A 19,529-nucleotide genomic window follows, 5' to 3' on the forward strand; every position below is an offset into this window, starting at 1 on the left:
AAGGCTAACAAATATTTGAAGAATTGTCTGCTCTTCTAATGGGAAAATAATGGTTAATATTGGGCAAGTTTGCTTTTTGTTCTATATTTCCACAGGGTTTCTTGAAAAATATTACTGAAGAATAGTAAAAACAGAGGAAGTTACTCAGATTGGTATAGTCAGCATTCAACAGAGTGCCACCATTCAGATGGAGGACATGGATGAGATGGGTACAGAGGGAACACACACATCTTGCTTTCAAAGCACAGTTGACAGTGATGAAGACACTATTATCTCTGATGCCACATTTGACATTATGTCTGGAGAGATCACCAAGTACCAATCCATACCGACAATCTACATTAGCCCTACCCTCGAGAGTAACATTGATTTTTGGGAGGAAGAAGTTGATGAAGTTGACTACGAAGACAATGTTACTTCTGGAAATAACCATGCTAGTACCTCAAAAGCAGTTGACAAGTTGATTTCTGAAGATGCCGTCTCAGATTCCCAGGAAGTCATCTTGGATTCATCTGACAATGACAATGCTTCAGGAAATGTGTGTAACGAGGGATACATTATCAGCACAAGTGCAGGTGACAATACAAGCTCTACAATTAAAGAGACCACTACAGTCCTGGAAAATACAGCCATCACTCCCAGTGGAGATACCTTCTACAAAACCCCTGGTAATATGGTTGTTGATGAAACCACTGTCAATGCCATTCCTGAAATAAGCACCAAGACAACAATCACCCAAAGAAATCTTTGCAATAGCGTTGACTCTGAAGAAGCTATACCTATTAGTGGGGATACTTCTGGAGAAGCTGTGGACTTCATAGGGACCAATGGCACTGAAGGAATCTCAGACTCCATGACTCATACTACAAAGGAAGGTGATTCCACAATTTTTCATGAAGAATTCAGTCACAGTCCTAGCCTGGTTTCAGGACCTGATGAAATTTCCCATCATGCCTTGAAGGAAATTTCACCCTCTGGCCAAGAAACTACCAATGTATTTTCAGACAATAGGACTGATGATATTTTCAGTGAGGATGCCTCAACCACTATTCCAACATTTTCAGCTGCCTTTCAACATGCTCCATCTGTTGTCTCAGGAACCACTGTTTTCTCCTCCTCTGACAGTAACAACACAGCTGTTGAAAATGCAAAATCAATAGAGGGCCCTACAAACAAAATAGACACCATAATTAAAGAAGTCACAACCAATGCTCCTAGCACTATCATTACCTCCAGGGAAAGGTGCAATGCTTCATCAGAGGACCAAGTTGATGTTTCTGAGAACACGACCTCCAGATATACTGTCACAACAGACTCTAGAAATGTTGCTATCATTTCTGATGAAAATATGCCCACCACTGTTATAAGAGAGACCTTCAGCAACTCCAGTCTTTCTGGAAAAAGTACCAGCATATTGTCTTCTGAAGACATTGGGGAGACTGAGATCTGTGAAGAGAAAGCAATCACTGAATCTGAAAATGCCATTGTTACACCTAGTTCCATTAGTTCCTTTGAATATTCTAACACCGCTGAATACATTGCTACTTTAGGTTCTGGAAAAAGCATAATCAAAGAAGACAACACTGTGACTGATCCAGCAAACACCAGTGAAACTGAGCAACCATCTTCCCCTGGAAAGGAGACTAACTCCATTTCCAGAGATATTCTTAATACAACTGTAAGTGATACCACAACTGTTTCTTCTTCCACAGAAAGCATTGCTGATCACATCCCTGTGGGTACAGCAATTCATGCAAACACAGGCATAAACATGGTTGGAAATGTTACCACCAGTTGTGGAACCACCACTGTCTCTGAAGGTGTAGTAACTACCTCTACCAATAGTTGTGGTGATTATGATGATGGCAAAGAAACTATATGCAAAGATATCAACCATTCTCTTTTTGATGACGATATGATTACCACTTTATCTGGGGAAGCATCATGCCAAAACACCACTTTTGATATACCTGGATATGTTGCCACTACTCCTTTCTCCCAGGATGCCCCTGGATATGGTGCCAAAACAGAACTTGAAAAATCATCAGAAACCATTACTGTCGAGATCGGTACACCTTTTGCAAATGACATCATCACTCATGGAGTCACTGCTAACAGTGATGTCACCCATACAATCCCTACTACTATTGCTATCACCGAACCTTCCAGAGAGATTAGCACTATAAACATAGTTTCAGTCTTGGAAGACCATAGCATTACTGCTACAACAGGAGCTGATCCTGTTTTTCAGGGTGTTAGTAGTACAACTTCTGAACAAGATATTATCACACCAACCTCTGGAGATGTTGGATCTATGGCATCTAGAAAAACAGTTACGATTCATTTTGAGAATGATTCTGTTATAGCATCCTGTACTGATTCTGAGAATACTAGCGTCACCTCCTCCACATATAGAGATTCTGTTCCATCCCCTGAAGATACTGTCAAGGTTACCTGTACAAATGTTTCTACTAGAGAAGAAAGTTCCCAACACTATACTAGAGAAGAGGTTCCCAGCACTGTACCTCATCAAGTTCCCATTGATCATTGCCAGACTACCATATATACTGAAACAGCCACTATAAAACTTTCATGTAAAGGCTCCCAAATCACAGATACCTCCGTCAATCCTTCTATGACCAGTGCCCAAGAAGCTAATAACATAATGGAGTCTGCATATAGAGACACATCCATAACTGCCTATGATAAACAACTGACATCTGAATATTCCAGTATCTCCCATGTGAGCCTACCATTAGAAAAGGAGACATCAACTTCTGATCTGACTACAAGAATTAAAGATGACACTGACCATGGAAGGAATGCACCTCCAGAAGAATTAATAACCCCAGTTCCAAGTCCATCTTCATCAGCTGATATCACACCTCCAACATCTATTTCTTCCAGAGGTCAACCCCCTCTTGAATCTACCAGCACTCCTAAAGATATACATAATGAGACTGCCAGCTCTGATATATCTTCAGCCCACAGTGTAGCAATGGACAGAAATTTGAGTGTTGCCTCAACTAATGATAAAAACAATCCCACTTCAGATACTATACTACTTGTTTCTGGTGGTTTTGTGCCAACCTCTGAGCCTGCTCCTAGCATTTCTCTGTCCTCAAGAGAATTCAATACTTATGAAGTTGTGGGAGGCACCGCTACCAATCTAGATGACTCATTATTAATTGACACAACTGATAGTGCAAACACCTCTCCTGATACTTCAGTGAAGAAGTGGTATGGAGAAGGAAATTCTTCTGTACATTATGGAACAACAGCAGTCCATCGTAAGTCCTCATTCTCAGTTGAATCTAGTGCTCAAGCCAGCACAGAACAAATTGCTAACTTCAGTTATACAACCAATACCTCAGAGGATGCACATCTTGAAGAGACATTTTCCTCTATGCACAGTAAGATAACCACCAACCTTGAGGAAGAATCAAGTTTTAGTAAAACAACCAGTAGTGGTAATACTACTATTGCAACCACTTCACAAAATGAGAAAGCCCTAGCAGAAGATACTAGTAGCCTTTCTGAAAGCAACATCTGGAACCATACATCCATGACTCCTGCTATGATAGAAGGATCTACAAATGATTTCAACCAAGGAGATACTAAGCCTCTTCACAAACCTGTAACACAAGGCTCTAGTGTAACTTCAGATACTTCTAAAACATCTGAAGTCATTGGCATTTCTGAAGATGCCAAAGATGACACTGTTATGAGAGACATTTATGCAAATGTAGATTTAACCATTATTCCACCTTCTGTAGGGACATCCAGAGGGTTGGCCAGCTCTGGTGAATTTGCCACAACTGCCACTCTTTTGGAAGATGCTGTTGCCCTTGTCCCTGTCAAGGAAGCCACCTCCACAATTACTGCTGCCACGATCATCCAAGACTTTTCTAGAGATACTGACACTGTTTCTAAAAACGAACTTGCTCATATCCTTCATGATACCCCTCAAGTGAGAGAAATTATCTCTTCAGAAAACATCATATCTTATACCCTTGAAGACACCAAAATGGTGCCAGATAGTGAAGTCCTTTCTTCAGAACTAATGTCCTCTGAAGAGATCCTTGAAGATACTACTGACCTTGTAACTGGCATTACCCCAAAGAGTGCTCTCAGTAATGACTTTTCTATGATGACTACAGACATACCAGCAGCTTTAGGTACAGTCAGTTCTCTCAATCATGCAGTTTCTGTGTTTGATGATGGCACTTCTGTGTCAGAGATTACCGTGAGTTCTGAAGAAATTTTGTCTTCTGGGAATAAGTCCACAGCTCCCTATGTTCAGAATCAGATCCCATTAACTGAGGTTTCTCCTGATGCTCCTGGTAAGATCTCATTTTCTTCTGGAGAAACAGTTACCACTATTTCAACTTCTGAAGCAGAAATGATAATTGACAATGTCATTGTAGGTAACAACACCAAGAGTAAAATCACTGATGATGCCAACATTCCTAGTAGCCCTGAAAATATTACTATTCCTCTGGACACAAACACTTCAGCCATTGCCCTTCAAGAGACAGGGCCCTTGGGAGAAACGTTTGTATCTGGAAATGCTGTCAATCCAAGACCCAGTGAAGACCCAGATAGCAGCATTCCTAGTGAGGCATTCAGCACTCTGGCCAGCACTCCACATGAACACAACGGGCAGCCATTCACTTCAAGCCTTGAACCTGTTTCCACAATAGGAGAAACTGCTAGGATATCTGAGACAAGAATTGCCTTTGAAAATTCAATACCAGCTCCCAACTCATTTGCTGATGAAACCGACTTAACTGGTGATGTTGGAAATATTGGCCCATCGAAAGATAGTACTAACATTACCTCTGAAGTGTCCACTATTTCTGGAAGGAAGAACACCAGTGAATCAGAAGGAACTACTCCTACAAGTATCCCTGAGCATCTCTCAATCACTTCTGAAGCCATTGTCTTGCCTTCTGAAAATGATAATACTGAACTCACTGGTGGCAAATCCCTAGTCACTAATTCCCCAAGTTCTGAAGATATTACTGCCACAATCCCTGAAGATAACACCGCTGACCTCTATGTTCTAGAAGGTACCAACATACCCTCTAACCTTAGAGGCACTCACACTACAACTGTGGTTGGTTTTGGAGGTACCACCAGTGTGAACAAATGCAGCTCCACCTCAGTTGTTGAAATAATCAGCAATATTCAGTCTGACACTTCTACCCCTAGTGATACAAGACCCTATAGACAGACATCAGCATCTGAAAAGACACGTGCCCCAATGGCTCCTGTGGTTGCTAGGGAAACCTCTAAAATTCTCCCTAAAAGAGGAAAAGCAGATAAATCTGATTTAGCAAATTCTATTAAGGGTACCACCACTACTACCAATACTAAAAACTCTACCTCTACTCCTAGAGATTATAATTATGTTTCAGATAGCATCCCAACCTCCAGAGGGAAAGTGACTGCTATGATAGCAATTTTTGAAGATGTGGGAAGACAGAATGAGAGCTTGAGTTCTAGAGCAACATTTTCCTTTGCAGAGACATCTGTAAGACAAGTACATACCAAGTCTGGAATGAACTTTCCCTCTAGAGATGTCATCAGTACCAGTTCTGTGCCAACTAAATGTAAAGATGCTATCTTAACCCCTGTTGCTGCTTCTACTGTTGCTATCACTCAGGGTAGTGAAACCACAGCTTACCACAGTAAGACCAAATCTCTAGTGAAATCAGATCCAAGGAAGGGGAGTATCGTATCGACAGCAGACTCTGTTCTTGGAACTGTCTCTTGCCCAAGAGAGACTGTACCTGCTCACTCCAGTGTAATTCTGGACTCCTCCCTTGAAGACACCTCAAAAGGGATGTCCACTGTTGGGACCACACTTGGACTTCTTGAGGCTGAGACTTCTTCTGTAGCCACACCCTTTGAAGAGACTCATATCTCTGATAATGCTGCAACTCCTGTAGATATCAGCATTAAAACAGACAAAGTTGACACTGAAGAGACATCTATATCTAATGTTAACATTAACCTGGGAAAATATACCTCATCAGAAGTAAAAACAAGCCCAGAAGAAATTATTTCAACTAGAAACATCAATACCGCCAGAGATAACTTTTTTTATGGAGCCACTAAAAGTTCTATAGACTCCCTTGTATCTGCAGATGTTGAACCTTTATCAGACTCTGTCTCTGAGTCTACTGCCATCTCTGTTGAAACTGTCACTCATGAAGATGTTGTTTCCCCGGACAAAATAGAAACATCTGGAAATGCTTCTTTCTGCAAAGTTGTTGCTGTAGACATCACTGCTAACAGTGTTTCTTCCTCTGAGAATGTTACTTTCACAACCTCCAGTGATAACAGTCCTGATGATGTCCATATTTCTGGAAACATCATCACCATCAATAGTGAGGAAAGCAATCTCAGATCTCCCACTGTCCCTAAAGGGGCAATCTTATTTGAAGATAGTACTACCAATGCTTCTATGTATGAAAATACCCATGAATGTCTAAATAACCATGATAATATCACATGTGCACCAGAAAATACATCCCCTACTGTTTCTGAAGATCCTGCTTTTGACTCTGGTAGCAGGGCCATTTCTCCTGATGATGCTGTTACTATCAGCCTTCAAAAAACCAGTGACACCTCCACTAGAGAGATCAGTAATACCACGGGAGCAGATCTCATTGCCCATAGTGGAGAGAAACCCACCACCACACACAAAGAAACTACTACTGAGGAGACCATGGCTAGAGCTCCTTGGGAGACTGAAGTTGTATCAACAGAGTCTTCTACCCTCACTCTGGAAGAGACAACCACTGTCACATCAGAAAAGACTGATAGTGTCACTACAGAGAGCTACATGCCTACAGAAGAGAGTAGTGCTATTTCATCTGGAGAATCTGGAGCTGATGCCTCTGGAGAGACAAACATGGTTACGTTTGGAAAACGTATTGGACCTGGCTCTGTAGAGTCATCTACAACTTCAAGAGAACTAGAAGATATTAGTCCCAGAGAGAGTGATGCCTCTGCCACATTTCAAGAGATTATTGTTAACACTAAGGATTCTCCTGAATGCCCCTTTTCTGATCCTGAAGAATTACATGCTGATGCCCCAGGAGAAATAGTTCTTGCCCAACCTGATAATAACACTGGAGCCACCACTAAGGAGACCTTCACTGACATAAATGAGGCAACCAGGGTCATTCGCAGAAAACGGTCAACCACAGTCTCAAGCAAGAGCCCTGTTACTTCTGGAGCATGTTTTGCCATCAGTCCTGGTGAGATTCCTCCTCCTGCTTCTATAGGGGCTTCTGCTGCACCTGCTAAGGCACCTAAAGGGAATGTTCTCATTGCTACGACCTCTAAAAAATCTCACATGACCAACCCCAGAGGAATTTCTTCATCATTCCAAGAAGAAAATGGCACCATCAGACCAGGCAAGCCAGAATTTGATTTTTATATATATATAGTAGCTTCAGACCCGACAGTGCCCAGGTTATTTGAGAAAGGCAATGTTTGTCTGTGCTCCAAGTTTAGTCTAGATACAATGTCAGCTGGGTTCAGTGGGTGCGGGTGACCTATAACTCCCATATGCATATCTCATCATCCATGGTCCATCCTCCAAACTGCACCAGGATGTAGAGTGGGTCACGGAGGCTCTGTGTTCCAAATTTGGTTTTCATCAGTCATTGGTGAGGGTCTTGGTGAGGGTCTAAGGAAGTGAGTGAAGGTACTGCAAGTCCCATCATTCATGGTCCATCCTCCAGTTTGGAGGAGGATGGACCTGGATGTTGAGTGGGTCATGGAAGCTCTGTGTACCAAGTTTGGTATTGATCAGTTATTGGAGTGGGTCACAGTGATCTCTGGAAGTGAGTGAAGGTACTGCAAGTTCCATCATCCATAGTCAATCCTCCTCCAAATAGCACCAGGATGTAGAGTGGGTCATGGGGCTTATGTGTGTCAAGTTTGGTCCAGATCCGTCATTCATGCTTGTCCCAGTGGTCTCATGATTTTGAGTGAAGGTACTATGTGTCCCATCACCCATATTCCATCCTCCTCCAAACCTCACCAGGCTGTTGACATGGGGGCTCTGTTTGCCAAGTTTAGTCCTGATCTGTCAATGGTGGTGGTCGCCATGGTCTTTGGGAGTCAAAGGGTTGGAAAGTACTGCAAATCCATCCTCCCCTAAACCACCCCAGGACATGAAGTGGGTCATGGGGGTTCTGTGTGCCAAGTTTGGTCCAGGTCCGTCTGGGTGGTAGAAGAGGGACTGAGAGGACGTAATAGAATTCTAGACTGGGATTTTGGGAGTGGTTTACAGTAGTTTGAAATGGGTTACTGATCCCCAAATGTTAAAAATATGTATGTGTGTGTGCCTTCAAGTCACATATTAACTTAAGGCTACAAATTTAGTTCTTAGTGCAGATGTACTTTGCACTAAATTAATTCAGTGGAATCAGGAGTGGAAAGGAAGGGAAGAATCATGTCTTGCTCTGTGGATTTGGGTAAAAGACAGCTGGTGCAGCCTCTCCTAGATTATATGTTCTTCTTCCTTAATGACTTTTGCCATCTTGACCATATTCTGATGGTGCTTGGACATGTACATCCAGTTTTCCATTTGTGAAATGTCGGAGGGTGTTGAGGAATATCTGGAGGGCTGTGGTGGCAAGAAAAGAGCATTGTTTTGTCCTTTGAAATAAATCGGTTCTTTCCTGCACTCCTTGTTTAGAAATGGGATCACTCTCTGAAGCTTCCTAGGAGTACAATTCCATCTTTAAACAAATCACAAGAGGAAATTGTTGAGGCTTCTTTGGTGTGCATGTGTATATATTGACCTGTGGAGGCTGCCCTCTCCTGGCTAAAAGCTGACATGGCCAGACTCAAATTTTCCCTGTCTGGAAGTGGGGACTGTACACTGGAATGTGCCTGGACAAAAACCATCCTTTTCTTCTTCTTTTTTCACCCCCCTTGCAGTGGTCCCTCCATCATATTGGTCAATTATGCTTACTGGCATCGTGATGACACTTAGCCTGGTTGCAGGACTTTGCATGGTAAGTATATATCCTCCACATTCTTACTTCTGTTATTGGGCTCAGGACTGAAGGAGAAGAGGGATAAGGAGAAAGATGGTGTCTGCTAGGTGTAGACTGAACCAAACCTTAACTCAATATTTATTCATTTATTTATTTACCTCATTTATATCCCAACGTTCTCTACCTCGAAGGGGACTCAGAGTAGGCTTACAAATTAGGCAGCAATTCAGATACCAAAATGTAAGCAAACAATACAATAAACATTTACACTAAAACCAAACATTAAAACAACACAATTTAAAACAAATTATTAAATGTACAGTACAGTCTTGCTTATCCAACCTTCACTCATCCAACATTCTGTATTATCCAACACAGTCTGCCTCCCATCTGAATCCACAGCTGTTTCAATACATTGGGATGTTTTGGTGTTAAATTCGTAAGTATAATAATTACTACATAACGTTACCATGTATTGAACTGCTTACAATATATATATATATATATATATATATATATATATATATATCTCTTATAAGTCACTCTAAGTCCCCTTCTGGGTGAGAAGGGTGGCATATCAATACAATAAACAAACAAACAAACAAACAAATAATTTTTTCTATAAAATTACATTCAGGATATGTGTATAAAGAGTATATGAAACATAAAATAATTTTGTTTTTAGGCTTGGGTCACATCTTTAGAATATCACAGTGGGCCCTTGGTATCCACTGGGTTTGGTTCCAGAGCACTGCTTCCCACCAAGGATCCCAAAATTTGTGGATGTTCAAGTCCTGTTATATATATAATCATAGTAAAATTGTGCCCCTTGTATTAAAAAAAATTGCAAAATCAAGGTTAGGCTTTTGGAATTTGGAGAAAATGAAATCATATGAGAGGTTACAACAGAAGGAAGAAGTTTGGGGTCCATGCATGTGTGAGTTCAACTTTTTGGCTTCGTGGTAAACCATATATTGCTATATATTGGATGTAAACTGATACTTTTTCTGTCTCTACCTTTCCCAGGTCATCTATTACATTACATTCTACATTTTGGTCACCTACTCAACGTCATAAGCAGATGTATTCCTTCAAGATTGTGTTGAAATAGGGTGGTGTCAAGTAATGGATGGCTGGAGATGTTATGCAAAATGGTGACTGTGGGTGATTTTATAAGGGAGGTTGGGAGAGGAAAAAAGCAATTCCTGGAGAGTAACTCTCTTCAGGAAAGGGAGACCACAAAGTCGGTGGATCAGGGAGATCAGAGTGAGATCCGCTCACTGTGGAAGGCTACAAAAGAGTAAATGCATTCATTGCCATTATTGCTCTAGCATCCACACAAAGTCAGATTTGAAAGTTGAGATTTCTGTCTGCTCAGCTTTTCATATTCACATTTTCCACTTTAACAGATATGGCTTCATCTTATACAATCCTGTGGTTTATAGTTTGGAAAGGCACTAGAGTTCTCTAGCAAAGAATTCACAATAATCCTTCCATAAACTACAAATCCCAGGATTCTATTGGATGTTGCCATTGCATTTGCAATAGAGTCTGAGCACTATAGCTGTGCTCATGGTCATTGCTTCTTATGCAAAAGACTCGATTTGTGAAGTCTCTGAGCACTCTGATACCAAGTCCATCTATTGCCCCGATATTTCTTGTTTTCATTTTGTAGGAATCTATTATTGAAGTTCAAAGGAAATTCCAGCAGGGCATCATGCAGCCCTTGTGTGGTCACCATACACACGGAGTGCTTCCCCATAATGGCATCTCTGATCAATTGCTGGAGATAATGGATTTCCCCTCTTTTTTTCCCATGCCTGCCAAAGCTGGGGCACAGCTTGTGAATTGCAGTTTCCAGCATCATTCTTCCAGTGGCACAAATAGAAATCTCAACTGGCTAATACATGGCAGTGCTGGCTGGGGAATCCTGAGACGTGTATTTCAAACACAACTTTTCCAAACACTGTTCCAGCTGCAATGGCCATGCATTTCCTTGAATGGTTTGTCAAAAATCATTTTTGCTTGGGCCCCATAAAACTCTCACAGCTCTGTTTTAAGCAGTTTAATTCATAAAGAGTAAATTCAGCAAGACTCTCCTACTGTTCCCCTGTGTTTGAGTGTTGTTCTTTATTTGCTGTTATAATTTTAGAGTTTTTAAATACTGATAGCCAGATTTTGTTCATTTTCATGAATAAATAAAAAAACAACACTCAGACACAGGGAACTACAGACAAGAAACAATCAGGGACAGCTAAGCATCTCTCAACAAAGGATTCCCCCAGGCAGTACCAAGCTACACCTAAAAACTGTCAGGCCATCAAATGCTAATCAAGGTGGCCAACTGAAACATTCACACCTATCTCCAACAGGCAAGAGTTCTTTCTCCCATCCCGGACTTTCCACAAATATATAAATCCATTTTTCCTAGTTTCCAACAGCCCTCACAACCTCTGAGGGTGCCTGCCATAGATGCAGGCAAAACATCAGGAGAGAATGCTTCTAGAACATGGCCATATAGCCTGAAAAACCTACAATAACCCAGTGATTCGGCCATGAAAGCCTTTGACAATACTAGGCTTGGGCAATCCATGGTTCTAAAGTACTTACAAAACTAAAGTTCTGGTGATGAAAATTTCAAAACTCTAACAAAACTCTCAAAATTTCATTATAAATGGCAGTTCCTAATTGGTTCTGTCATAAAAATCGCCAATAATGAAATAATAATTACATTTTGAAAGTTTTGATAGAGTTCTGAAATTTTCACCACCAGAACTTTAGTTTTGTAAGTACTTTAGAACCATTTAGAACCATGGATTGCCCAAGCCTAGACAATACATAACACCTGGTTGGATTGTGAAATGTACCTTTCCTCCTCCTCCTCCTCCTCCTCTGTGATCGTGAAGCATCTTTGTTGATGTCTGATAATGGCCAAAAGCTCCCCAGAGCTCTTTTGTCACATTGGAGACTGTCTGCTGTTCACACTGTGCCCAAACTGCAGGGCTGATCCAGAGTTTTGGTAACATTCTGGAGTATTCTCAGACCTTGCTTAATGCAAGGCTAAACCAGTTCACCTAAGTTTACCCTGAGTTGAGGACAGAGGCAGCCCTAAGTAATTTTCAACGGTAAGCAAACAGTATTTTGCCCCCCCCCCCCCCCCATCACTGATATATACAGTATATTCTGGCATGTAAGACTACTTTTTAACCCAAGAAAATCTTCTCAAAAGTCAGGGGTCGTCTTATACGTGGGTGTAGTTTTATGCATGGGAGTCGTCTTAACTCTATATTTTAACTGGAAAAGTTGGGGGTCATCTTATACGCCCAGTCGTCTTATATGCCGGAATATATGGGTATTTTCTGTTCGTCGTGGGAGTTCTGTGTGCCATATTTGGTTCAATTCCATCATTGGTGGAGTTCAGAATGCTCTTTGATTGTAGGTGAACTATACATCCCAGTAACTACAACTCACATATGTCAAGGTCTATTTCCCCCCAAGAGCGCCTCAAGAGCACCCCTGGGTAAAATCAACTATACTGCAAATGCTTACTTTGCGTAATGGTTGAGCCGCCCCTGGTTGAGGATTAGAAATCCCTGGATGTTGTTTGGACATAGAGTGAGTTTTGGGTAACTTCCAATTTTATGGCCAGGGTAAGTAAGTTCTTAGACTATGAATAACGTCAGCAAACATTTTATTTCTATGTAGTTGTCAAAATATCAATTTACAAGCTAGGAGAAAACTAATCAATTACATATGATGGAGTAGTTTTTCTGGGGAAATAGTCATATACTGTCTGGCTTCTTGTATCACATAATGAAGTTCTAGCCATTTTAACATCCTGTCTCTCTACAAGTCTGAGATAATAAATAAGTTTGACTCCTATATTCATGCTAAGAAACCCCATCTTTGTTCAATTTATTGCATGCTAGAACATGACATAATTAGCATTGTCTTGTAGAGTGGACAAAAATTGCAAACAATTGAAATAGCTTCAAAGGCCCAAAACAAATTTCCAAGTGGAAATACTGTTAGCATAAGAACTGACCTTTCTGGTGTGAAAAATTAAATATGATTCTGAGCAATTGTTTAGCCAGTGAGCTTCATGACCTTGGGTGACAAGGGGCCTTTTTTCTGAGCTCTCAGATTGAGGTTGCTGGCAAGTAGTCAGACTCACAGTCATAGCTGGTTTGGGTAGGATGAAATTGGGTCCAGGAGAGAAACAGTGTGCAGCTTGTATGCAACTCACAAAGGACAGAGAAATCCAAGGGTTTGCAACCTATTGTCAAAAGGAAGTATTGAAGATCTGCAAAAGGTGTACTGCTGCCTTTTGGGAAGAATGGAAGCTGTGCTGAACCTTTACCCCCTTGGGGTGCTTGCATCTTCCCTCTTGCTCAATGTGTATATTTATAAATAAACCGATTGTACAAAGGCACTCTAAGTCTCTAGTCTTTCTTCCTGTTGAGAGGAAAAGGTAGGAATCATGGCATTCTCGGTTTTGGACTACAAGTCAGAGCACTCCTCACCATTGGCGAGAGTACCCAAGGCTGAGGAAACTTGAAGGCTAACAGCATCTGGAAACTTTATCTGGTCATGACATCCAGCCCTTACCCTGCCAGTAACATACTATAGGAAAACAGAAGACAATTCTGGCCTTTCAGATGGCGCTGAACTCAAATCAGAGGTAGCTGGCCTTATCAATGGCAACGCATGATGTGACTACATTCAAACAAAATCAGAAAGTCCATTTCTGACACAGGAAGAAGATTAGATTAGAGGCCCATCAGATTATGCATGCAGTGCTTAGAGATGTTGAATTAAGGAGCATATACACCAACACCTTGGTTAAAGAAATTAAGCTTTATTGTAGGAGGTCCATTCTAAGATAGGAAAGTTACTCAGGAGCTGATCTAACCTAGCTACATCTTCGAAGCTTGAGAGAGTATTCAAGGAAAGAAGAAGAGTTGGAGTATTTCTAAGAGTATCAGTTAATATCACTGAGAGGTCAAGGTAGGAAGACATAGAGCAATGGTTCTCAACCTGTGGGTCCCCAGATGTTTTGGCCTTCAACTCCTCTAGCCACCCAGCCCCCTTCTACCAGCTATAGTGTGGGGAATTGTGAGAAGACCCTGAGGTGGTCCCTGTTTCTGACATTGCACTGTGGCTCACTGGTGGGAGTGGCCTAGACATATGATCCTTCGGCACCCTGCTTGCTGGTACTGCAGAATTCTGTCCCTTGATACATCTGTCTAGATTTTAAAGTGGGCTTTAGGGGCCTTCATGATCATGCCAATGGTACCGTCATGATAAATGGGAATGGGAAACAGCTACAAAGTCATAACTGATTAGTAAGGTGCTAACCAGTATTTATGATTATCCATCTCCACTTCAAAAACAGGTTTAATGACAACTTGGAAACATTATAGTGATTAGTGAGACTTCTGTATAGTTTTTCACTAGTATTAAAACATCTCAAAATATTGCAGGAAAAATGCTAAGCAGAATATCGAGGGGAAGAATTATATGTCATTGCAGGAGGATGCCTGAACTTCATGCAGTAAGGAACCTGGAAAAAAGAATACAAACACTTGTAAACATATATGAGTTATGCAGTCCAGTGAGCAATGTTGTGCCAATAATAATAATAATAATAATAATAATAATAATAGCTTTATTTTTATACCCCATCTCCATCTCCCCTAAGGGACTCGGGGCAGCTTACTAAGGGACAAGCCCAGGGATCGCAAAGTTAAAAACATAACACAACAAGATAGTATCAAAACAAAACCAAATAAAAACGTATCACAATAAAACATAACATCATAAAAACAGTACCATACAGAACGATAAAAGTGCTGAGTTCAGAGGGCTCCTGGTTTGTGCAAATTTCTAGACCAGTGGTTCTCAACCTGGGGTCCCAGATGTTTTTGGCCTTCAACTCCCAGAAATCCTAACAGCTGATAAATGGCTGGGATTTCTGGGAGTTGTAGGCCAAAAACATCTGGGGACCCCAGGTTGAGAACCACTGTTCTAGACAGACCTAAGGGAAATTGCAAAATTCAGTTGTAGGGTTAGGAGGATAATGTTCATAGGCATTGAAATGTCAGGATTGTAGAGCAGATCAGATCTAGTTATTTATGTTTTTCCATTTTTGCAAGGGTTTTGTGCCCCTAACACTAGCAAATGTGGTGGTGGTTGGGGGTGGGGGCTGGCTATATTTCCCCATTATTTGCTACTCAGCATTCCTTATGTTACAGAATTTTGTAATCCTTGAAGCTACTGTACAGAACTGAGCTGCAGCTTTTCTAGAGAACAAAGAAGGGTATTTTGCTTTGCATGCTTAGAAAGAAAATATCCACACTCACAAGAATGGTACATAGACCCTACCTGCATTCAGTTAGTCCAGCCCCATGCCCTTAACACCACCTAGTCTTAGGATGAACACCCCTCCCAAGACCCTTTTGAAATTGCAAGTGAAATCAACTGCCATGACAAAATATTTTGAAATTACGGGATTTAAAGTTTGGTGAGGTACTCGTGCCTTCTGGCCAAGAAGGCTAAAGACCTTGAAACATTACAAATCCCACAACTCCATAGCATTGAGTCATTAATTCGACAGTGTTGATGCACACTTCCCTTCCATTTGTGAAATATTGGAGGATATGCAACAAAATACTATTCTGTACAATGGTATTGGAAAATTCAGAGACAGCTGTCCAGATCGGGCCATTCTATCACTTACCAAAAACAGGAGACCGACAAGCGTAAAAAGGAGGAATGTTGTTGTCAAGCAAATAAGAACTGTAGCCCATGCTGGGAAACCATCACAGTCCAGGTAGCATGTTGCAGGATTCTCTGGAATGGATTAATATTATGAATATGTTTAATTCAACTTCGTGTCCAAGTGCTAAAATTAGTGAGCGTTAACAAATCCTGCAACCCATGGGGAACCTTCTGGATGCCTTTCAATTTGTCATTTTGGCTCTCAATCTTCCCTTCCAACTGTCAGAGTTTTGGAACTTTATATCATTTCTGAAGTGACAATAAGTGATTATAAGCATCAGGACCACTCCAGCAGCAAGCATTAAGGACTCAACCACCTGGCTAGCACTAAGTACCGTATATACTCGAGTACAAGCCGACCCGAATATAAGCCGAGACACCTAATTTTACCACAAAAAAACTGGAAAAACAGATTGACTTGAGTATAAGCCGAGGGTGGGAAATGCAGCAGCTACTGGTAAAGTTCACGGTAAGAATAGATACCAATACAATTACATTAACTGAGGCATCAGTAGGTTAAATGTTTTTTAATATTTACATAAAACTGTAATTTAAGATAAGACTGCCCAACTCTGATTAAACTATGATTCAAACCTCCTTCAATGTAAATGTGCTTACGTATCCTTCCAATAATAATAAAGAGAGTAAAATAATAAATATAATAAAATAATAGAGTAAAATAATGGAAATGTAATAACAGTAATAATAGAGTAAAATAATAAATTTAATAATAACAATAATAGAATAAAATAGTAAATGTAATAATTACAACAATAGAATAAATTATAAATGTAATAATAATAATAAATTGAGTAAAATAATAAATGTAATAATAATAAATAGGGTAAATAATAAATATAACAATAATAATGATAATAATAATAGCAACAACAGAGTAAAATAATAAATAACCTTGACTCAAATATAGGCCAAGGGGGAGTTTTTCAGTCTATAAAGGGGGCTGAAAAATTAGGTTTATACTTGAGTATATACAGTAATTTACAGCCAGGGGGGAGTTGCTGAAGAGTAATAAAGAAGCACAAGCTTCTCTGTAGTTAAGGAGTAAGAGTTGTGTGAGTTGGAGGTATTGAGCTGCTGGAGATACACAGAGATTGAAGGATCAATGAAGACCAGAGAGAAGAGCTAAATACTATGGTGAAGGTATGAACTCACTGGGAATGTAAAGCGTAGAAAGAAGGGCTGGAAGAGAGTCAAGAAACTCTGCTAGGCATTTGTAAATACAACTGTATTACATTTTCTACAAAAGATACAAGCTGTAATTGTCTGCTCCTTAACTGGAGGGGAAGTGCTTCTGCTGCAGAAGGGGGTAGGCTTGTTGCTGAACAAAGAACCCCAACAATTTGCTGTGACACCAACATTTGCAATGGCAGGGCCAGGACGAAATTAACATAGGTTTTTCAGACTGTATGTCCATGTTCTAGAAGCATTCTCTCCTGACGTTTCACCTGCATCTGTGGCAGGCATCCAAGAGGTTGTGTGACCTCACAACCTGTTTGATGCCTGCCACAGATGCAGGTGAAATGTCAGGAGAGAATGCTTCTAGAACATGACCATATAGCCCAAGAAAACTTCAACAACCCAGTGATTCCAGCCATGAAAGCCTTCGACTATACAAAATCAACGTATTTTCACAAGTAAAGTGAAGTTCTACTCAGAATGAGAAAATCATACATTTTTTTTCTCCTTACCTTGAGGATCGGATGAAGGCTCTCTAAGTGTGGGAATGATTGTGGTTTCTTCCTGATCTGAGAAGCTTGTTTTCCCAGTAATTGCACCAACAGGACTTTCTGTTTCTAGCATTTCTTGTGTACTAACCTCTTCCTGATCAGAGAGGGGTTGCTTGGGGAAACCAAACATATCCATAGTCAAAGCTCCATTTTGGGCTGTAGTAGTTTTATGAGCCACCATTGTTGTGTCTAATATGGAAGGAGTCTTTGCAGAAACGGTGTTGATAATATTTGGGGGAGCATTTTTAGTGGTATCTTCAAAAGGAGAGGAGGAGGCACCAAGGCTGGTTGTATTAAGGACAAAAGATCCTCCTGAAATTGTCCCTTGTGTGATTGTATCACGAATAGTTGTGTTAGGGGCTCCAACGATGGGCAAAGGGATTTGAAGGCTAATAGTGCCACATCCTCCAGAACTGAGTACGGTCTTATCTGAAACAATCACTGTTGCAGCAAATGAGATTTTGTATCCCTTAGAGATGGCAGTTACAGTATAAGTCACATTAGTGTCCATTATGCACGGTGGAGGGTTTGTTTTCATAGCTGCCGTCTCACCGCTGATGTTGACGGCGAAGGTTGACTTCAAATCTTCAGTTCTTCCTTCTGTGATCACGGGACCTATGGATGCTGGAAAAGTGATAAGCAGTTGTATAGCAGGCCATTCACTTTTGCAAGGATTAGGGATGCAGGACCCCTGTTAATGTGCAAAAACTATAAATAAAAAGCATATTATTATAATATTATTATTATTGCCCAAGAGAACACCTCTCTAGAAATTTCCAGGTCTATCAGGGTGACTTTATGGACAACCTTTGGAAGAAGTTGAACAAACAGTTACCATGGAAAAAAATCACCCTAATTACTTGATGCTTCCTTTGAGAAGAAAGTTAGCAAGGAATTATACCCCAATTAGGAAAGTGTCCTACCTGCTTCTGCAAGACACAGGATGGCTGGCAAGATGATTTCCCATCTGGCAGCCAGAACAGGCTCCATTGTAAGGGCTTCTCCGTCGCTTTGCCAGCCGCCAACTGCAGGAGATCCAGGGACCAGATGGGATGGTTTTACAAGCAGAAGGATGCATGTGGTTGCCAGTGAACCAGGGGAGTGTTTCCAATAAAAGATGGCAATTCTTGTGCACGTGAAACAGTGATGGGCATGGGGAAAACTATAGCTGCTAAGGGTAACAAAGGGCTTTGCTACCAATCAGCCTTCAAAGCAAAGTTTTCCCATTTTTATGACATTTTTATCTTCCTCTCTCTCTCTCTCTCTGTTTATTCCATCTCTTATAAAACATTTCTAGGAATGCAAGAGGAAATCTGATGTTTTCAGAGATGTAGGAATAAGAAACCTTAAGGGCCCCCTTTTCCTTTTTAAAATTTACTTTAGATCCTCCTTCCTAATGTTTAGGTTCTTCCTAATGCTTAAGTGTGATCAGTTTTCCTGAAGTTTGAATCTACTTCTCTTTGCTCTAGTCTCCAGAGCAGCAAAAAACAAATTCGCTCACATCTCAATATGACATCTTTTAAAATATTGGAACCTGACTATTGACGTCCCCTCGCAACCTTCTCTCAAGTTTAATAGACCCAGCTCCCAAAGCCACTCCTCAATGGGCTTTGAGTATGTATGAGTATTCCTGAATGCCAGAAGAGGGTAAGATTGGTGGGTCTTTGTGGTCTCTTCCAACTCTTTGATTCTCTGATTCTATATTCATCATCGCTACTTTTTAAAAATATATATAGCATAACAGAGTATATAATATGAAACAACATATAAGGAAAACAGCTACAAAAGAAACAAAATACAAATAACACTATGGAACATGATTTTTGTTCCTGGATTATAAGCATCATTTCCTAATTGGTTCTATCATTAAAAAATATGGGAAAAGTTTATTAAACTGCAAAAACTTTGTATTGTCAAAGGATTTCATGGCTGGAATCACTGGGTTGTTGTATGGCCATGTTCTAGAAGCATTTTC

The 19,529-nt window shown here is 40.6% G+C and overlaps 1 protein-coding gene and 1 long non-coding RNA gene across 2 annotated transcripts; one reads left to right on the plus strand and one right to left on the minus strand.

The window, feature by feature from the left end:
- Nucleotides 1–101: 101 nt before the first annotated feature.
- MUC22 (mucin 22) lies at nt 102–8,182 on the plus strand. The gene is made up of 2 exons (XM_067464768.1): nt 102–7,430; nt 8,016–8,182. The coding sequence occupies exons 1-2, from the start codon at nt 188–190 to the stop codon at nt 8,180–8,182; spliced, it is 7,410 nt and encodes a 2,469-aa protein (XP_067320869.1). The 5' UTR covers nt 102–187.
- A 5,682-nt stretch (nt 8,183–13,864) lies between these two features.
- LOC132766728 (uncharacterized) lies at nt 13,865–18,333 on the minus strand. Its single transcript, XR_010909420.1, has 3 exons — nt 17,516–18,333; nt 15,766–15,878; nt 13,865–14,589 (listed from the first exon to the last, which is right to left on the minus strand). It is a non-coding gene; the product is annotated as an uncharacterized lncRNA (long non-coding RNA).
- Between the last annotated feature and the right edge of the window lie 1,196 nt (nt 18,334–19,529).

Source organism: Anolis sagrei, chromosome 2 (assembly GCF_037176765.1).
Source record: "Anolis sagrei isolate rAnoSag1 chromosome 2, rAnoSag1.mat, whole genome shotgun sequence".
In the NCBI taxonomy this organism is placed as follows: domain Eukaryota; kingdom Metazoa; phylum Chordata; class Lepidosauria; order Squamata; family Dactyloidae; genus Anolis; species Anolis sagrei.

Bases quoted from the DNA above. Each gene is read 5' to 3' on its own strand.
- MUC22 (XM_067464768.1), top strand. From the start codon at position 188: ATGGAGGACATGGATGAGATGGGTACAGAGGGAACACACACATCTTGC. The intron at 7,431-8,015 runs GCAAGCCAGAAT...TTTTGAGTGAAG, and splicing joins AAATGGCACCATCAGACCAG to GTACTATGTGTCCCATCACC.